This window comes from Nothobranchius furzeri, chromosome 2 (genome assembly GCF_043380555.1).
Source record: "Nothobranchius furzeri strain GRZ-AD chromosome 2, NfurGRZ-RIMD1, whole genome shotgun sequence".
Lineage (NCBI taxonomy): Eukaryota > Metazoa > Chordata > Actinopteri > Cyprinodontiformes > Nothobranchiidae > Nothobranchius > Nothobranchius furzeri.
The window spans coordinates 11,813,530-11,834,893 of NC_091742.1; the positions used below are offsets into that span (position 1 = coordinate 11,813,530).

The following is a 21,364-nucleotide window of genomic DNA, read 5'->3' on the forward strand; positions in this document are numbered from 1 at the left end:
GCGTTGCTCCTAACTGCGCGCCGGAGGCCAAAATGCAGATGAGCTCTGCCTTGCGTCAGGGGGAGCTTCTGCTCTGCTTAATTATCTGTGTGTGTGTGTGTGTGTGTGTGTGTGTGTGTGTGTGTGTGTGTGTGTGTGTGTGTGTGTGTGTATGTGCGCGCGCGCGTGTGTGTGTTGGCTTATCAGTTTACCGGCCCCCACACACTATGTTCATGCGGCTGCTGTTGCTGCTATGCTAAACAGCAAGGCATCCTGGGAATTGCAGTGACAGCTCATTTTGGTTTTTCACAGTGTCTCTGTATGAAGGCTACTGAGAGACAACCTCCTCCTCTTCCTCTTACCTTCCAACTTTCCCACTCCTCTCACAGCACACATTCAGTCACACACACTCTGACATGCATACACACACACACACACACACCTCTCTCTTTCCATGGTGCTCATGGGAACGGGTCCGGGGCCTGTCACTAACCCTCCTCCTCCCCCTGCCTCTCCTTTATCCCCACCACCTCACCCCCCTTCCCCTCATTGCAGCGGTGACAGGGCTTGTTGACAAACGCCAGCAGTCATCAGGGCACCATGGGAAATCTTCTGCCACCATTTTGTCAGCAGTATGACAGAAGTTGTTAATGTCTTGCCTCTCGCCCTGACACGAGACGCTGGGGCTGACAGACTCTGGCACACACACACACACACACACACACACACACACACACACACACACACACACACACACACACACAGACACACACAACAAAAATGTCAGGTTCACAATATAGGCACACACATGCACATATGCACACACATGTCCACATTTGGTGATACCCATCTTTGACTCTTCCTCCCATCTCACTCAACTAAATCTGTGTGTGTGTGTGTGTGTGTGTGTGTGTGTGTGTGTGTGTGTGTGTGTGTGTGTGTGTGTGTGTGTGTGTGTGTGTGTGTGTGTGTGTGTATGTGTGTGTGTGCGCGCATGCGTGTGTGTGTGTGTGTGTGTGTGTGTGTGTGTGTGTGTGTGTATGTGTGTGTGTGCGCGCATACGTGTGTGTGTGTGTGTGTGCGGTCTGACAACTAGATGTGTGTGGATGTTTAGTGTGTGTGACTGGGGAGTGTTAATGAGGATATGTCTATGAGTGTGTATGGCTTCTAATGAGTTGTGTGTGTGAGTGTGTGTGTGTGTGTGTGTGTGTGTGTGTGTGTGTGTGTGTGTGTGTGTGTGTGTGTGTGTGTGTGTGTGTGTGTGTGTGTGTGTGTGTGTGTGTGTGTGTGTGGGTCTGAAAAGTGTCTCGGCTCTCGTTATGGATGCGGCGTATTTGTCTGATCGATAACATTTACAATCCCAACAGGAGATTGAGCCTGGCGGACAACCCTAACTGACCGTTATGAGAACATAATGAACTCCGGACACAGCACACACACACACACACACACACACACACACACACACACACACACACGTGCAGCTTCTCAGGACAGCCAATTACCGTTGCTCATAATCCACTTGCTCCACACTGCCTCTGCCATCCACCTGTGTACAAGTCAGTGTACATCCAGCAGATGCCTAGATGTATTTATGAGTGTGTGTGCCAAAGTTCCCTCCAGAATCCAAAAAAGAGACTCCGTGCTCCGCACTCAAGCCCCTGGTCAGATCAGCTTGGGTACTTCGCTACAGTTCAGTGCGCTGACTTCACCCGTTTGGATCCGTTTCACGTCTCCAGGTGTTACCGAGCCGAACCCAGAACAGTCCGAAGGTGTTTGTGTTGTCTGTCAGACCCAGAACAAGCATCACCTCAGAGACTTAAACAAAAACCCAGCCTGATCATACTGAGAGTTTGTGTTACAGAGACAAAATAAAACACTTTGATTTTTATGTAGGAGGGAAAACTTTCTTACAGAATAACGAGCTAAAACATTTGTGAAGTATTCATCAACACAGTCGGGTGTTTTGGTGAAAATCTGCAAAGGAAAGATTGCTGCATTTAGACTTCATCACATCAACTTTGATGACTAGTTCTCAAAGAAGAAACTACATTGTTTCTGGTAGATTCTTAAAAAAAATAAATTGGCATTTACTGAAGCATTTTCTCTCTTTTGCTGACAAAGCTCAATCTCAATAAACTCAACTATCATCCATTATCTGAGCCCGCTTGTCCACGCAGGGTCATGGTGGGCTGGTGGGGGCTCCAGCAGTCAACAGGCAGGGTACACCCTGGACAGATTGCCAATCCATCACAGGGCAACACAGAAACACACACACACACACACACACACACACACACACACACACACACACACATAGGTCATTTTTCAAATCAAAGCTTTATTTATAAAGTGCCTTCCGCAACCCTGTCAGGAAGCCCAATTTTTAATCTGACAGTCATGTTTTTGAACTGTGGGAGGAAGCCAGAGCACCCACAGAGAACCCACACATGCACAGGGAGAACATGCAAACATGCAAAAAGACCTCAGGCCGGGATTTGAACCCGGGACCTTCTTGCTGCAAGGCAACAGCACTAACCACTGTGCAGCCCTAAACTAAATCTCTGAGATCAACTGCACATTTCAGATTTTTATCCAATTATCTACATTGAGTTGCATGCAGTTCAACTAAACCTTAAACTGTTTTGCACATTGAAGTCTGTGAAAACTCCATTCCAGTTTATCTACATGGTGCATGTAAAAGTGGCATGGGAGCTGACGTAAGCGCCTCCCAACGTACAAATAAACAGTCAGTAAAAACACTCCAACTTTTAAACAACTCTTTAGAGCAGGAATATTCAATTCCAGCGTGTTTTGGTGGTTTCTCTGCTCAAACACACCAAATTCAGTGGTTGAATCACCTGTGCAGCAGCTCATCGGGCTCTGCAGAAGCCTGTTAATCATCTGCTGATTGAAACCAGGTGTGCTGAAGCAGGGTTAAAACTAAAACGTGCTGGATACCGGCCCTCCGGGACCGGGGTTGAATACTCCTGCTTTAGAGGACACAGAGTGTTTTTTGTTTTTCAGATAATTATCAGATCTCACTAGTGTAGTAAATTAAAGGATCTAAATAGCATTTTTAGATTAAAAATATTAAGATATTCCCAAAAAAGGTCAAGCAAACATGTGAAATGTAGAGTTTTGGTTACGATTCTTTATCGATACCCAAAGGGGCGATTTGCTTGAGAACATCTCCAAAAAGTATCAAATTAAGAATAAATTAAGTTAAAATACAAAACCACAAATAAAATAGTTCCACTAGGTCAATAATGTATTTTTTTCAGTAAAGTCACTGATCAATTTATGAACTTTAAGCTGTAACAGTGAGGAAAAAAAAACTAGCAAAAACTGTTCTAAACCAAATACGTGATGACACACGATGGCTGTGTAACAACGAGGAACAACCGAGGACAGGTGAGTCCTGATTAGGTCGGCCCAAAGCCAGACAGCAGCCCTGGAGCGAGTTAACGGTCTCAGCGTCACGGTTTCCATGCAGACAGGAAGACTGGATTTTATAGTTTATGCATGCTCATGGCAGAGTATTTTACTTAATCCAACACTTATACAAACGAGTGCAAATTATTTAGTTTCTTAAAATCCTGAAAAAAAACTCAGATTTGCAGGCTTGCTTCCTTCTATTTAGACCTCGGGATCTATTTATGCCGATCGGGTCATAGGATGGTGATGTATGTTGTAAAAATACAGCTGATATCATCAGGCTGGACTCATTTCAGGCTGATTCTGGTTCCTTTAAAGTTGTGTTTGACATTAATTTAGCATGTTGTGCTGTAAATTTGTGAAAAGGTGGACCACCTCGATTACAGAATTCGTAATCTACTGGTAACAAATGTCAAATAATACACGAACATTGGATTACTGACTCATACATTAAACATAGAAGTTCATGTGAGTTAATAAATAAATGCACAGGTGTACTTTTTAGGATTAGTATCAGAAGGTGTTTTTGTCGTTTCTTCCCATCTTACATTTTAAACAAAACACACGCATGGGTACTTTCAGTAGTGATGGCATATTAGGCACAACCGAGAAGGTGAACAAACAAAAAGGTGACAAGAACAAGTTACGTATTTTTCCTGAGTAAAGTAGAAATGTCGAGAAAAAAATATCTAATTATTGTCAGAAAAAGTTGAAAGAAGACTTTTCCAGAGGGAGTGTGAGGAAATTAACCCCACTGTGCTCCTGAACTCATCTATGTCTGCAGTTTCTGCACATTTTGACATATTAAACTATAAAAACACATCATTTTACTTAATATGAGGTGCGGTCATTTAACTACTTCTGCAGCTGCAGCCACTGAGGTCAACAAGGAAATTCCTTCACAATAAAAGTCGCAAACGCTCCAAGACATTTTAAGCTCATAAATAGTTTTGAAATACATTTACAGGAAAACAATATTAAAGTAACAATAAATAGTTTTTTTAATTTTAAGCTAGAGCCTTAACATTGATCTCAGTGGTTGTAGAGTTAGAAACTTGACCTGTTTCATCTATGACACCACTCTGCTGCCCTCTGCTGGCCAGATACCACTGATAGTTTTGTGGAGCTGTTAGCTGTAATGCTAACTATTAGCTTTTTCAGTTTGCTTATCATCAATAAAAAGCAAAATAAGAAGAAAAAGAAGTTTACTTTTCTGTCGGTATCATGGCGGAGCCTGGAAGTAAACGTAAGAGAGTAATGTCTTTGGACGTGAAGCAAAGAGCTAAAACCAGGGTGAACATCGGTGCTGCCTACGCTAATCTGAGGGAGCTACAGAAGGCTACAAAATCACAGACTGATGGGGACCTGGCTTTGTTGCTACTGGACGTTATTTACTCCAGCTACTGGATGTTTGTGTTAGCTTGTTGTTAGCGCTAGCTTCTGCAGGCCGCAGTAGGATTGTTTGCGACAGTTACACTTTCAACCAGTAGGGTCAGTGAGCAGGATACTGCTCAGTGTTACTTTAAAGTGACTGAGTGTATTTTCCGAGGTGATAAAGGGCAGTGCATACCTAAATCACTGCAAGCAGTATTTTTGTGTTTGAGTAAGACCTTACCAATGGATGGCCATAAGGGTCAAAAATCTCTGGTGGTGCAATTTTTGAACAAGTACTTCGTCTGATAGTTAACCTCCAGCCTCCTGTCACTGTATCCCGATTGATCATGCGCCCTGGCTACTTGGCCACAGGGATATCCCAGGCTGACTGGTTAGCACGTGACACATACCCGGGAGTGTGGGGGTCGAATCCCGCCCAGGACCTCGTTTCTCCACCTTGCCGAAACTGGCAACAAGCGAAAAGGTCAATGTGTAAAACAACATTTATAAATGGCAAAAGTTTTGTACCTGCTTGTTACAAATTGGGAATTGCTTTTTATCCTCACGGGCTCCTGTAGAAGGAAACATTGCATCTAATTTGGCGTCTTCCAGAGACTTAGACCCGCTTCTATGTATTTTAAACCCAATTTTTATGGTTATATGATACAAAGCCGCCAATATTTTTTAAACCGTGGGATCATTTAATTCATTTTCAACATTTCGATTTTCAGAGATTAACGGTGAAAACTACACATTGTCTCTTTAATGAAACACTTTTTAAACATTAGATGCACTAACATATGTGTGAGTTTAAGAAGTCCTAAAACAGTTAGCTTTTTTTAGCAATAAGATTTCAAAACTTCACCTTAACAATTTTTATTATGAAAATAATGTAGACATCTTTCACCACCTTTTGCTTTTATTCTCAATAGTAATAATTCAATAACGATATATAATGATCAATAAAAGTTTCATTTTTCCATTAAACCCTATTGGGTAGCTTCAAACTAGAGCCATTACTTACATCCAACCAATCAAAAACACAGATCCAAGCACGCTCCATCACCAAGCCCTCGCTTCTTAAACCTAAAGAGACAGCAATGTGACTTAAACAAGATGCTGCAGCAAGGAGAGGTCAGAGTGCTTCACCAGTGTGGCAATACGTTCATCCTTACAAGTCTGACACAAAACAAACAATGTTGTTTTGCAACACCGGGTACTCCGGCTTCTTCCCACAGTCCAAAAACATGACTGTTAGGTTGATTGGGATTGGTCTGTCCAAATTGTCCTTAGGTGTGAGTGTGTGTGTGTGTGTGTGTGTGTGTGTGTGTGTGTGTGTGTGTGTGTGTGTGTGTGTGTGTGTGTGTGTGTGTGTGTGTGTGTTTGTCCTGTGTGACTCTGTATTGCCCTGCGATCGACTGGCTCTCTGTCCAGGGTGTACCCCACCTGATAGGCACCATCGTCATATGGTGTGCTGTATGGGGCAAAATCTGTCTTCTGTGTGAATTTGAAACAAAAATAGAAAAAATATCATGTTCTTATGTGTTGCATTAACATGTTAAAGCACATTTTTACACGTCTTCCAGATGAATTTGGAGCATATTCATTGATTAGGTTTTATTTTGTCATATTTTGATAAATATGATCAAATCTTAATTTTAAACAGAAAAACAAAAAGAAACATCAACAGGAAAAAAATATCTAATTAAATAGGAATTGTCAGTTTGAAAAATGAGTAATTAGCTAATGTTTATTTAAAACTACCCCGATTTTATTTTTGTAGTTGAAGTTTGTGTTTTTATTTTAACTTGAAAATGTATTTTTTGTGCTTTTTTTCGTTAATTATAATTTTATTGGGACCTTTTTGCTGCATCAGCTACACACAAAAACCAAAAAACAACAGATTTCCAAAAAAAATTAGTGAAATTGGCAACATTTTAGTGCCAACGAGAAAAAAAATAGGGATAAAAAACTAATCAGTAAATAAACTAACTCTTTCATCGTGTTTTTATCACAGATGCATGTACAGTAGCAGCCTTGTTATGGTGCAGCACTGTAAAACATCTTGTCTAACAACACACACACACACACACACACACACACACACACACACACACACACACACAGCGCACCTAGCAGGTGGAGGAAGTTAAGTGCAGCTTTCAGCAGGTGCCGCCCTGCGTGAGCCGGCTACGACGAGATGAAAGACGCCGCTGTACTCCCAGTCTCTCCCCGGCTCCCTTCACCGTGCCAACACGCCGAACATCCTCCACGCACCTTCCTTCCTCCCCTCCCCGCTTCCCCGCGCGCTCCGTGAGGCAGATTTGTAGTGACAGCAGCGGGTGCATTCGCTAGTCATTCCCCATAAAAGGTTCCGTCTGATCAAAGCCCCGCTGAGGCAGCGAGGCGGCTCGCTATGTCGGTGTGTGTCTGCGTGTCTCTGGTGTCTCGCAGGGTTGAGGAGCTTTTTGAAGCTTTATAAACACAAAACCCCTCTCTGTCTATCTCCCTGCTATTTACATTTGAGCTCCGTTTTGCCTTGGCAGTAAAACATTGGTTTTATTCCCTCTGCCTGCAGCCCGCGTGACAGGCTCGGCTGCATTAATCAGCTCCTCCCCGCTCCGAGTCAAGGATTCCTTAAACTGGAAGAATTAAATCTTTAAATACATTTTAAACGGAAGTGTCTGACTGAAGTTATGTTAACAAGCCCCCCAACCTGAGAGGTGTGTGTGTGCTGAGCAGAGATTCCCCGGTGAGCGCTGAGGGGATCGCACACACCAAAGCAGAGAGGAGGCAATGTGTTGATATAAATTTACCAATCCGCTGTCAATTAGCCAAAGCTTTTAGCGGGTGTAAAAGTTGTTTTTTTTTTCCCACCGTATAGACGACACCAGTGCACGCTGAACTTTTAAGTCATCTGCCAGTCACGCTCCCAATTTTCCATATTAATGTTGTTTTAAATCACCAGGAAGCCTCAGCACACCTCTTTACCTCCTCATTAACATCAGTCGTCGCGTCAGAAGCAGGCAGCATTTTTTCACAATCAATTAAGGCAAAGGAATGCAGGGCAGGTTTACTGCTGACACATCTGGGTATGGAGACTCCATAAAAAATATGCAAGTAGAAAAAAAATTGGCAATGCAAATTTGGAAGGCTGTTTAGACTTTTAACAGACTCCACACCCCTTCTGCCTAAATTCTGTTTTCATCCACTGCACAAAGGCCTCTATACATTGATCTTTTCCTCACAATGGTTTCCATCTCTGCTGAATAAAACATAGGCCGATTGCTTGAAGTTGTCCATGTGTCAAGGCCCTCTATCAGCAAAGAGTTCTGATTCTTTGAACAAAAAAGTCCAAATGTGACTAAAAACAGCATAAAAAGTCATTCTGATGATACTGGAGGTGTATCCTCGTTTGCAGAAAACGCATAAAAGCTATTTTTAACTGTGTTGTTTAAAAGTTAGAACAGAAACTGTCGTAGAAGCTTCCTGAGTGGCCTCTGTTTGGAGAAATTCAGTTTACGATCCACTGGAATGATGAGCTAACTGCTAGTCTGGGAGGAGTTGTCTTAAAATGGCGGTTGATAAGGTGGCCCTGTGGGGGTTACTTTGGGGGACCAGGCCCTCTGACGCAGGTTAAATACTTCTGCTTCGACTGCAACAAAATGCATCACAAACATTATATTGATACCTCTAGACCATTTAGGTAGCACTAGAAAAGCAACAGACCCAGGCTTTACTGTGGTTATCGTCACACCATTTAATTATGAAAAACATCTTACAGTGTTTATTAACATTAGATCACCACGGCTCCGCTGAGCTCTTTAAACTTTGCTATGTTACATTAGACTCTGAGACTCTGCTGACAAATCCAGAAAACCTTCCTCTGCAGCCTCCGAGCCGAGTCTCGTTCACACCTTCAAACACATCCACCCTTCTGTTGGATTAAGGCAGCTTTTATGTACACCATCGTTCAGATGTTAGCAGGGACATGAACAGCAGTCACGATGAAGATCAGGATCTAAACGAAGGAGCGTGCATTACTGGGGGTAGGCCTCAATCACCATGGCGTGACCCTGGAAGAGACAGAACATTTAAATACATCTCGGTAACGTTCAGGTTGAGAACGGCTCGGCCTCTGGTTACCTGTCCTCCAGCAGCACACGCTGCCACCAGTCCGTACTGGCCTCCCTCCTTCTTCAGCCGATGAGCTACAGTAGTTGCCAGCCTGCAGCCCGTGGCACCAAACGGGTGGCCCAGAGACAAGGAGCCCCCCCAAGTGTTGAACTTCTCCATGGCAGGAGCCCCGACCTGAGCAGAAAGGCAGCTTTAGGCCAGGGTGAACATTTTAATTATAGACTGTCTGACAATATTTAACGTGAACATTTATCGTATATCTATGTATAATTAACTAGTGATTTGCCTTTTTTCACCCGATATTCAAACTTATTCAACAAGACATTTTTATTTGCATCTGTGCGGAACGTTAACTCATTCGCTGCCAGCCGTTTCCTGATCGGTAAACCCCTTCCCTGCCAGCGTTTCTCAATGTTTTTTTAAGAGTCACAGAACGTTGCGCACTAGGATGATGTCGACGCCAAAACAACCAAAACAAAGCAGAGACTCGCCTCTTACATCAGGAAGAATCCGCGTGTTTCGAGCGTTATCCATTCTTTCATAATACGTTGTTGAATTGTGATCGGCAGAAGCTTTTCCGGTTCGCGCCTCACTTTTTTTACAGCAGCGGCCCAAAGCGATCTCCTAACACATGGATTTTCTGCTTCCTGATCATGTGACGTGTGCAGATGAAGATCTGCTTTAGAGCTGAGATGTTTGTTCTCACGGTGCGGGGGCTCGTCCGACGCCCACACAGTAAAAACATGCAAATGACGACTTTAGTCGTCAATGGCAGTGAATGAGTTAATAAGGAAAACACACCTAAACATAAAGGGCTTGCCTTTAGAAGAAACTCAGTTCATAACTGGACTTCATTCATTTAAACAACAAAGAAAAATGATGTAAATTTCAATATTAAACCCCTGCTGCTGAAATAGTTGATGTCACAGAGGAGGTGGCTTTATAAGAACTTGTGGTTTTCTTTACCTCTCCTGCAGTATTTTTTTCTATTAACTATATATTGTTGTTATTCTGTTTGCTTGCAAATAAACAAACATTTACACTAATAACCATAATTAAAGAGCAAGTCACCCCAAATAACCTTTTTTTTGCTGATAAACTAAAGAAACGAGTGTCTAATCGTGCTGCAGACACGTGCCGTCAATAATTTGGCACTTCAGTGCATCTTAATTAAAATTTAAATATTCTGCCTAAAACTGGCGGTGTTGTGCCGTTGTCAGGTACAAACTGCTCTGTATTCTAATTTAAATCTGCCACCGCTATTGGCTAAGAGGTATGCTATGATGTAAACTGGTAGATTATGATGTCACAATGCCTGTGTGTGTGTGTATTTGTTAGCAGCTCCGCCCCCTCGGTCTGCCAGGCAACAGCATTTGTTGCATTTTTCAAACATGAAGTGGGAGTGGAGTTAGAATCTGGTAGGGGTTGACTTGCTCTTTAATGTTAAACAAAGATAATAACGGAACTCCAACATTTTTGGGTGGAAAACACTTTCTAGAACCTTTTTGCACGTTTGACATTTAAATTATATGAAAATTTGTGCAGAATTTTAATTTTAATTACACACTTAAACAAACAATTCTCCAATTATTTTGCATTAGAAACCCCGATGTGCTCCGAAGATCTTATGTTACCTTCGATTTCCTGCCCATGTACGTCTGAGCAAACCAATCTGAGTCCATGGCTTTCAGGTTTGCCATAATCTGACCCTGAAAAACAAGCATACGCACGGTTACCATAGTAACGAGCTAAAGATGAATCTCTCCTAATGTTTAAATTGACAAACAATTAAGCTAACGTTTAGTTTTTTTCTATACGTCTACGGAGAGGACTTACTGCGAACGCCTCATGAAACTCAAACACATCAATATCAGCCATGGACAAGCCGGCTCGTTCCAGGACTTTAGGTGTAGCGTACGTCGGCCTGAAAGGGTCAAAAAGATGTTCAGAAGGCTGAAAAATGTAAATTATAAATTTTCTCCAATGAAGATGACAAGCTCACCCCAAAAGCAGCTGATCTTTGGGGTCCTGAGACACATACACAAAGTCTCTGCCAGAACAAAAATATACAGATTAGCATCAAAGCACAAAACATAATAAAATAAGAACTAAATACGTACCTGAGGTACGCTTTGGGCTTAAAACCCATGGCCAAAGCCTTCTCCTCAGACATGATGAGCACAGCTGAGGCACCGTCAGTCTGATGAAATAAACGTACATTTATTTACAGTCGAGGAAAAATCAGACAAACGTGACGGAAGAGAAGAAGCTGAAAGACAAGCAGAGACATAAAAAGCTCCATCTAGACTTCTAGCGGAGAAGATCATGGTGGAATAAAGTTCTAACTGATGAGTTTCCATCACACCGGAGCAGAAAGACCCCGAGAGTCCAGGCGAGTTTTACCAGGAAGGACGAGTTGGCGGCAGTGACGGTCCCGTGAGGTTTAACGAAGGCAGGTTTGAGTTTGGCCATTTGCTCCATGGACGATGGGCGGATACCGTTGTCCTGAGACACAATATCACGACCTGAAGAGACAAACATACAGACTTTTAACCACAGTTTGTTCCCCTAAACATTCTGTAAACAAAACAAATGACAGTAAAGATAATAATCAGTAGGGGTGAGACACGTGCCAACTCAAACATCTATTCATAAATGTTCATAACCGATTATAAATAAATGCTAAAACAGCCGTCGGGCGTGGTAGGAACATAAAAGTTACTTGTGCCACCCGGACACTTTACGGGACGGACCAGCGAAAAAAACAAACCCGCAACGGCGGAAGCTTTTTTTTTTATTAGTTTCAGCCACTGAGTGTGAGATTTACTCGTCAGACAGATTAAAGAAGAGTTGTGTAAAACTAAAAGCACAACAGCAACACACCTTCCGCGTTTCCATCCCGGGTTAGATAAAGAGAAGAAGCCAGAGGTTATTCCTCCTAACTAGCAAACAGCCGAGGAAGGATTAACTAAACTTTCCCGCAACTCCGGCCTCTCCATAAATCTCCGGCGTTGCTTTGCTGCAAAGCCGAGGCAGCACCCGGGAGCCTTTGGCCACATAAAAGTGGTCACATGATGGTGGGATAAAGGGTGTGGGCGCCGTCTCCTCGCTGTCACAAGCTTCCTGTTAGCTTGAACGTAACTTGCTTTGGTAACACTTTAGTTTAGGGGACACAAAGTAACCATTAATTAGCTGCCAATTTACATACATATTAGTGGACTACTAAGTCTGAATTGGTCATTATTAAGCTATTATTAGATGATTATTACCAACGCTGTAATTCTAATATTAGCAGGCCATAAATTAAGAGTTTTATCAAAATGAGCCAATCATAATGGTTTGTTGCTGATTCAATATCATCAATGTGAGGCTTGTAACAAAGTAATTGAAGGGGAATAATTATTCTGCATTAATAACCAAAAATATTACGTTCTGGTAATATGCAAATAAACACCAAACTCCATGTTAATAGAGCCTAAACAACAATCTAACCACTTGTAAGCAAGAATATGTTCCCCATTCTAAAGTCAGATTTTGTTCATACCTAATTACTAGTAGTTCTGTATTAATTAACCACTTAAAGGCAAGAATATGTTCCCCTTGAATTACATCTTTAAAAGCCACATATTGACCCTTTGCACCGACGTCACCTAATCACGTGGGTCCACCATGGTGGACGGCTAAAGCATGTAAACAGTGAGCGACACGAGTAGTAAACAAAGGGAAAAGTAGAGCCTGAAATTGTTTTTGTGATCAAAACAAAAACAAAACTCCTCCAGCATTCCTTCCACTAGTTCATGCCCAGTTCAGTTATCAGAAGAAGTAGCGCATCTAGCGGGGGCTCATAGAGAGCGGTATGTTAACTAGCTTACCAACGTTAGCTTACGTTCTCTCTGCAGCTGTTCACCGATGTAAACATGTTGCTGACTTTGCCTAAATTCACCCCTTTGGATTTATAACTTTATGTTGTAAACAGCATTTTACACCAAAGCTGAGTCCGGATCCCTACCAGCTTCTGTTGCTGGTGGTGTTACCGGGTTCAGCTGCTGCTCTCACACCGGAATGAGAAGATCTCTGAATGCCGACGCTCATATAAATAAATAACATCATTTTACCACACGTAATCATACATCTGAGCTTTAATATTGTTAATAATTGTCTCGCTTTACACTACAGTGGACGGAGCGCAGCCTCCGTGGTGAAATACCCATCCATCAGGATTATCAATAACTAGTATAAACACATCACATTTATCCCTGTCTTCCTCGTGAAATAAATGAACGTTAATCTTACCAGGTAAAAACATGTTTGCTGCAAATCTGAGGCCTGCTAGTCCGCTTGATTGATCGCTGCATCATCTCCGTCATCAGTCTCCATCAAAGTTATTAAAAGTAAAAAACGAGTTGAGTTTACGTCCTTGTCTCTTAGTGCAGCCGACCACGCAGCAAGCTAAAACCATTTTACTGTCAAATCAACTAAATAAAAGCGATACAAGGCTACAAACTGGCTTGTTTTGACTACCATCACTGGAGTTTCTACGGGTGTAAACGGTCTTTTTGCCGTCCAGCATGGCGAAGGGGGCGGTCACATGAGTGGCGTGACGTCACGTGCAAAGGGTCAGTTGATGTGAGCTACTTAGCATGTGTGTTAATCAGCAACAAACCAGTTACCAAACAGGTAACAAACCATTATGAATGGCTTATTTAGATAAAACTCTTAGTTTATGGCCTGTTAATGTTAGAATGACGGCATTAGTAATAAGCTGTTTATAAGTGCTTAATAATGACTAGCTCAGACTTAGATGTCCACTAATATGCATATTAATTAGCAGCTAATTAATGGTTAATTGGTGTTCCCTAAACTAAAGTGTTATGCCGACTGAAGCAACGCTCCTAAAGGTCCTCACAGCCCCACGTGAACGGTCGGGTGTTTTAAAGACCAGAAGCGCCACATCTCTGCCGACTCTCAGCTGATCCCAGTTCAAAAACTAAACTGACCTGTTAACTTTCATTATCCAGGTTTATCCTGTAGGTTTCAAGCCTACGTAGGGAATTTGTTCGATCTTACATGAATAAAGTAGTGGAGTAAACGGTATTTGGTAGCTTGAATTAACGTGTGCTGAATTAAGTGGAAAAAAACAAAAAGCTATGACAAGAGAAAAAAAAGACAGCAAGAATCTACGTAAGATGGCACAGCCCTACTGTTGAGGTGAGAAGCAGAGCTTACCTGGCACTTTAAAGGACACCACATCCTCCAGCAGCCCGTCGCTCTGGGCCTTTTTGGCGAGTGTGTGTGATCGTAGCGCAAACTCGTCTTGTTCCACTCTGGAGACGCCAAACGCAGCAGCCAGGCGATCTGCACTGTGACCCATCGTCTCCGCTGTGGAGAACTCCGCCACGGCGGGAAGCTGCCGAAACACACAATCGACACTCAGGAAGAAACTCCACAATCTGATCAAAAGAATTAAACGTAAATGCTAACTTCGGGGGAGAGGTGGGCAAGCCGGATGCTGCCAACCAGGCTGAGTCTCTGTCCGACGGTTTTTGCCTTGTTGAGGGCCAACATCGTCTTTCTCATCTTTCGGCTATGGCGGATCGGAACGTCGGACATGAACTCCACTCCGCCTGCAACAACGGCGTCACACTGGCCTGCAGCGATCAGTCCAACAGCTGAAGAACAGGAGATAAAGGTCAAACTGAGGGAGGAACAGGGTAAACTGTAGAAATGTTAGTTTGATTTAATGCTAACACCAATAAAACTAAAGAAAAGAAAAAAAAACAACGTGGAGATGTGTCAACATACCTGAGGTCATGGCCTGGTTGGAGGAGATGCAGGCCATGGTGACGGTGTGAGCTGGAATCTTGTCAGAGAACCCCGCCCCGAGAGCTGCCTGGAGTTACATAAATACAGAAAAACAGACGTCGTTGACACACGGGGACCCACGGCTAATGCCTGCTTATCAGCGTGTTCATCCAGCACGTGTTGATCATGTACCTCTCGTGCCACGTTGCTGGTTTTGACTTCCTGAATAACTGTTCCGTACACAATGTAGTCCACAGCATCTCTGGGGATTCCTGTTCGGTTTAGCAGACCCCTAAAAAAACCGTTGGAAAAGGTAGGAAACCGATGAGGCTAATGGAATTAGAAATGAACTTTAGCATCCACAGTTTTATGGCAGACTTTATGAGAAATTAATTAAAAAGACACTAGAGCCACACACTTACTTAAGAGCTGCCCTGGCAAGGTCATGAGGCATTAAATCAGCATATCTGTAAACGAATAGTCAAAATGTCCCATCAAGCAGCAAGAACAGGATCCCAAAGATTCATCTGGCTTTTTTCCCTTTTTATCTAATTAAATTTTAAATGAAAAGTATTTATTTTACATTCTTAATCACACTAAACTGTCTCTATGTGAAAGCACAGACTTCCGCAGACACGTACGTGGTTCCTGACAACAAGAAAGGGGTTCGAACTCCTTCCACTAGAACGATGTTCCTCACACCCGGACGAGCCAGTGTCTTCTTGCTTTTTGTTTGAACTGAGAAAAGAAAAACACAAACAAGTCTTTATAATGTGACCGTATGAAGTTAAGCACTTAGTTTTGTGTGGGGATTAAAAAAATGAGAGAAATAAGTCTTTTTTTCACACTTATGGAAGGTTTGAACTGTTGGCTCCACATTTTAAGCAGACTAATGCGTGAATTCAAACTTCGGTTCATGTAATAATGTTACCTTACCCTGAGCTTGAAGCTGTGCTGTTGTACTGAGAGAGCGTGCACCTGTGTGAAACAGCAAATCATTGTCATGATCGATTAGAAACAACAGCCGCTGTTGCACCAGTACAGTTTAATCTTCATCATTTAGGACAAATGAAAATTAAACGTTGTGTAGTATTCATGGAAGCAACCCTTTTTCTGTGGAGTAATTATCTGCAGATAAACCGTAAAAAGGACCAAGACATCTTACCAATGCGAGCTGCCCAAGAAGGGGCAACAGTGCAGGTCCGCATTGTGTTCAACAGCATGGAGGCCATTATGTTCTAGATCGAAACAAACAATGATTTAAGAAAAAATACACCAACAACACAGAAAGTTTATTAAAAATGTTAGTGTATCTAGTTTTTTTTTTTAATTTTTAATACTCAAGAAACCTCCAGAAATCTTGGCTTCCTTCGAAGAAATCACGATTATTATTTATGGCGTAGTCTGAATAATCCTTTGGGGTCATGTTAACAGCATCTTGCATTTGGGGGGGGGGGGGGGGGGGGCAGCAGTAGCTCAACAGGTTGAGCGGGTTGTCCAGTAATCGGAAGGTTGCAGGCTCGATCCCGGCTCCCCAGGGCAGCTGTGGCTACATCGTAGCTCATCACCATCAGTGTGTGTGTGAGTGTGTGAATGGATGAATGATACACTGTAGTGTGAAGCGCCTTGGAGTCCTTACTCTCAGAGGCGCTATACAAGTGCGGGTCATTTATCATTTCTCTTTTCGCTGCTGCATTAACAGCAACACCACATTTTCATGTAATACTAAGATGCTTCTTTCACGACTAAAGTTCAACTTTGATTATGATTTCAACCTCTGAGTCCAGTGGGACAGTTAACTATTATATTACAGTTTGGCTTTACATAAATAAAGAGTGGGCAATGTAATTTAAGAATGAAAAATATTCACCTTTGGTCATTTAGAAAAATACTAGCATAATTATTGTCTAAGACTAATGGATCTATATTTTTAACATGTTTTTATCGTTTTAACTAATGTGATCTCTAAGGGTTTCATTTTATTAGCCCTTCTGGGCTTCTACCTGACGACGGGTCACACTGCCCTACCCCCTAACAGCGACTGTGACCTTTCACCTACATTCCTCTCCACCAGAATGACAGACACATAAGTGCTTGATCTCAGGCTCACACTACATCATAGACGTGTACAATCGACTAGCTGTTTATTTCCTTAGATATAAGATTAATGCACTTTTATACCACGTTAAAAAGCGGGTTTGTAACGCAAAACAAAGACGCTGAAACGATGAACGCAAGCTAGCTAACCTAGCTAGCGGTTGGCTACAGCAACATTACTCGAATATAAAAAAGCTACCTTTCTAAGTTCATAAATAATAGTATCTCCCTTTTGATTTAAAGTCAAGAGCGTGGCATAATTTTGTCTTACCTTTACAGATGTTATGCCTTTACCACCACTGCTTCCCTGCTCAGCGATACGCCAGACTCACGCTGAACTACAAAATCTCTGTAAAAAGACCCAGACGATTGTGCAGCTGACCAAAATTATCCCTGAAAAAAATAATAAAAATACGAACACTTACAAACTCATAACATGTGTGTACACAATATAAAATTTTTGTATTTTAACTGTTGTTAAAATTATGATAAAGTAATTGTAACTTTACTTTAAACTACTTCAAATATAGAAAGTTTTTAACAGGCAATATTTTTAACGTCCTTGTGGCCGGTATCGGTACGGATCTGCTCGGGTGCAAGATCGGCTCGGGGTCCTTCGACTGTCGATGACGTCAAAGTAGTTGATTGGCTGAACATGAAGCTTATGGAAGTTACGTTATCGCGTTATGATTTTGATTGGTCAGAACAAATTTGCAGTCGTAGTCTTAGCGGTTGTAGTCCTGTAGTCCAAAAATCAACACTTTTTGGAGAAAATATGTTTGAATTTCCAAAGGAAATGTAAAATATAAGCAAATGGTAAACGGTGACCCTCAAAAGCTCTTGGGGCAAAATAAAATATAAGAACTTTATTGAAAGACACCAAGCAATATTTTGAGTCAAAGAATGTATTTAGATAACAACTAAGGAAATATAGAGACGAACTCCACATTAATACAAATAGATGTGGCTTCACATATAAGAACTGTACTATTTTTTGTCAGTCCGATGTTGGTTTTATGCAGTTTCACATTCTCTTCAAAACAAAGATAATATTGTGATTTTTTTTAACAAATTTCAATTATAAAGAAAACATTTAGGTGTTAACAAACAAGAATTTATTAACAAAACTGCTGATGTATTTCCAAAACGTATTTGTGAAAGCCGAGTAGATTTGCAGTAATCATCGGCAGGATCGTCATCGGCAGTCGAAGGACCATGGCCCGATCCTGTATCGACACTGGTTATTGAAATAGGTTAAATTTATATATATATATATATATATATATATATATATATATATATATATATATATATATATATATATATAGTGTTAAAGAAGTAAAATAATACTGATTCTGACCTGATAGATTCAAGTCAGAAAAACAAACATAAACTTTATTATTGAAGAATGGGGTTGAAATAATTGATTAATCAAATTTTTACATAATTGAAGAAGTAACTGGATCTGAGTCATGTGGAGAAGTTGTCAGGTGTACAAAAAAAGTAAACGGCATAGAAGTGTTAAAATATTTAGAAGAGGACACTGCATGAAAGGTATCAAATAGATGAATGGATGTAACCATCTCAGCAGTCTTGACCCCAGCAACAAAAACATGATCACATTTATTGACTGTTTTGTCTACAAAGACTGCTTTTGCCTTGTTGTGAACCTAAATGGTATTTTAGCAATGAATGAGAGGAAAATAGTCAGTTGTGGGAAGTTGATCCGCAGTAAAGCCGTCGGGGCTAACGAGAGCAGCAGATCAAATCTAGGAGATGACCATTGGAACAAGAACGTTTATATTATTCATATATAAAAGTCTCCCAGTAGTTTTATGTGTGGTGAGAAGGAGGACAAACGCGGGAGGAAAACAGCAAAGTAATTCAGAAAATATCTGTTTAGAGTAAAATAGAATAAAAACACCATTCATTGTCCCTCGGGGGAAAGTTTGTCACAACAGGACATGCTGTTGGTTAAATTAGGTACATTTCATAAAAGTTATTTAAGTTTTACAATCAAATTATATAATCAGGATGTGTTCAAAGCTTTCGATTTACCAGTTGATCTACGTTCCTATCCTCACCTATGGTTACGAGCTTTGGGTAGTGACCGAAAGAACGAGATCACAGATACAAGCGACCAAAATTAGTTTTCTCTGCTGGGTGGCTGGGCCCCTTAGAGACAGAGTGAGAAGCTCGGTCATCTGGGAGGGGCTCGGAGTAGGCCTGCTGCTCCTCCACATCGAGAGGAGCCAGTTGAGGTGGCTTGGGCATCTGGTCAGGATGCCTCCTTGGTGAGGTTTTCTGGGCATGTACAACCGGGGGGAGACCTAAAGGAAGACCCAGGACACTCTGGAAGAACTATGTTTCTCACCTGGTCGGAGAACGTCTTGAGATTCCCCCGGAGAAGCTGGCCGAAGTGGCTGGGGAGAGGGAAGTTTGGGCCTTCCTGCTCAGGCTGCTGCCCCTACGAACCGACTCTGGATAAGTGACCGAAAATGGATGGATGGCTCCAAATTTGGCCTCAGGTCCTAATTTAGCAACCACCTGCTGATGTCAAGCTTCCAAACAAAAGAAAGCAAATAAATGAATAATGCACCCTGGGAATTTGGATGTCTTGATGGCACCGCTGCCTGGAGCAGGTGGCACATAGAGATGATGTTAAATGGTATTCATACACACTTCCATGCTAATCAGTGACTCAAGTGAAGGTTTAAAAGCTCTACAGTATTGCGCTGGTGGCTATTTGGTCACACTTGTGTTTATTAAGGTCAAGAAAGTCATTTGGGCTGCTAACATTTTCTAATGTCAGGTCGGAGCCTAATGACGGCGAGGTGATGGGTCGCCCTCTGGGTGTGCTCTACTGGATCTGTGACATTTCTTTATAGCTGCACTCAAGCTGCAGTCTTCAGGGTGAGAGTGGAGGGGAATTACGCTCTCACGGTGAGCTTTGTTTGTTTGCTTCACTTCCTGGGCTCGGTCCTTTGAGGTTCCTCTGGGTCGCCTGCAGAGAAACAGTTAAATGTCATTAAGCGGCGGTGGGCTTTGCTGGAATTAAAGAAAACACGAGATGAAGGACACGGGGGACGGTTTCCACAATGTTCAGGTGTTAAGATGCTCTGGTCAGGTGTTGCTATGGTTACAGTTGTTTGAAAGCTTTTACTGAAACTCCATTAAGTTGGTGAAGGTTCTCAGTCATCCAGGTCATGGCAATCCAAAGGGTTTGTTAGTTGTGATTGGAATATGGGAGAGTCAACCGACAGCTACAGCTAATAAGCTTGCCTCTCCCATATTCCAGTCAGAACTGACAAAGCTCCTTGGATGAGAAGCGAATGTCTTCAAGAAACCAAAGAAGTCCAGTTTCCTTCATTTGAACCCTTTGAATTTCCATTAAGTTTATTGAAAGAGTACATTTTTGCTGTCTTGGAGCTTTTTTTAAAAGTTTTCTGTAATTCTCCATGATGTCAACCGCCACCTGGTCTAACTTCTGACAGACGAAAGCTAATTCCTGCAGATTCGACGCTTCCACCACATCCTCTAAAAGTCTCCTCACTGCGTCTGCAGGTGAACTCTTCCCGATCCCACAGCTGGATCAACGTTAGGGACAATCCTGGTGCTGCTGAATCTTCACATGAATCATTGACCACGGCAATCCCACAAACACGAGCAAATCTTGTTTCTGTTGTTTATAATCTCCTTTATTTCTGCGCTGCTCATCAGACCGCAGCCTTGCAGTTACAAGATCACATCAGCATCCCGCCGTCGCAGGGCGGGTCTGGAACGTCACACGAGACAGCTGACCCTAAAACAAATTTTAACTCACAATGCAGCTTTCTGATTTGGCTGCTGCGGAACAGATGCAGGAAATATGACGACTTTTTAAACGGCAGCTCGATGGTAACGTAACAGCTATGAGGAAGAACAAAAACGCTGACAACAGCACTAATGACATTTTCACAGTTCAGACAACATCAGTTATTTTGTTTCTCGGTAAATAGTCTTTGTTTGTCGTGGTTGAGATCCCTAAATTATCAATTAACTAAACCAAATGAGATTCATGATCTTTTCATTAACATCAGAGAAATTGACTTTGATGCTTCTATCTTTTAAAGCCGTTTTTGGGGAATGAAACATTTATATTTTAAATTGACGTGAAATAATAAAAAATAAATGCCGCTGATTTTGTTACAGAGCTAAATTCAGCATTGAGGTATTTTATGAGATTTTTTTAAAATCTGAGCTGCTGGAAGCTGTTTTATCTGACATGATGTTGTGCTAATAAAATACAAACTAAAAATGCCCCAATGGACCAAATCCCCCAGATGTCAGAGATGGGTCCATGTTGGTTTTTAATTTATTGAATTCTGCTAGTCCCACTTCCTGTGTATCCTATAATAAGCTCCTTTAACCTCAGGTTGTTATTGGTGCCACCACAGCAAGATGAGAAACCAGGACAGGCTCAGAAATTATGTTCATTCATCAAAGTACTCTTGTGTGTTAAATGTAAAAAGTTTCCCCATCATTTCAGCATCAGGAC

At 41.9% G+C, this 21,364-nt stretch overlaps 1 protein-coding gene across 1 annotated transcript; it reads right to left on the bottom strand.

Moving 5' to 3' along the window:
- Nucleotides 1-8,526: 8,526 nt before the first annotated feature.
- On the bottom strand, nt 8,527-17,219 carry hadhb (hydroxyacyl-CoA dehydrogenase trifunctional multienzyme complex subunit beta). The gene is made up of 16 exons (XM_015947636.3): nt 17,099-17,219; nt 15,896-15,968; nt 15,667-15,708; nt 15,372-15,468; nt 15,153-15,197; nt 14,923-15,022; nt 14,731-14,818; nt 14,410-14,597; nt 14,155-14,335; nt 11,332-11,453; nt 11,049-11,128; nt 10,931-10,978; nt 10,765-10,852; nt 10,563-10,637; nt 8,938-9,102; nt 8,527-8,867 (listed from the first exon to the last, which is right to left on the bottom strand). The coding sequence occupies exons 2-16, from the start codon at nt 15,960-15,962 to the stop codon at nt 8,832-8,834; spliced, it is 1,422 nt and encodes a 473-aa protein (XP_015803122.1). The 5' UTR covers nt 15,963-15,968; nt 17,099-17,219; the 3' UTR covers nt 8,527-8,831.
- Between the last annotated feature and the right edge of the window lie 4,145 nt (nt 17,220-21,364).

Bases quoted from the DNA above. Each gene is read 5' to 3' on its own strand.
- hadhb (XM_015947636.3), bottom strand. From the start codon at position 15,962: ATGGCCTCCATGCTGTTGAACACAATGCGGACCTGCACTGTTGCCCCT. The intron at 15,198-15,371 runs GTACGTGTCTGC...ATTCGTTTACAG, and splicing joins TTCTTGTTGTCAGGAACCAC to ATATGCTGATTTAATGCCTC. The intron at 11,129-11,331 runs GTAAAACTCGCC...TTATTTCATCAG, and splicing joins CCGCCAACTCGTCCTTCCTG to ACTGACGGTGCCTCAGCTGT.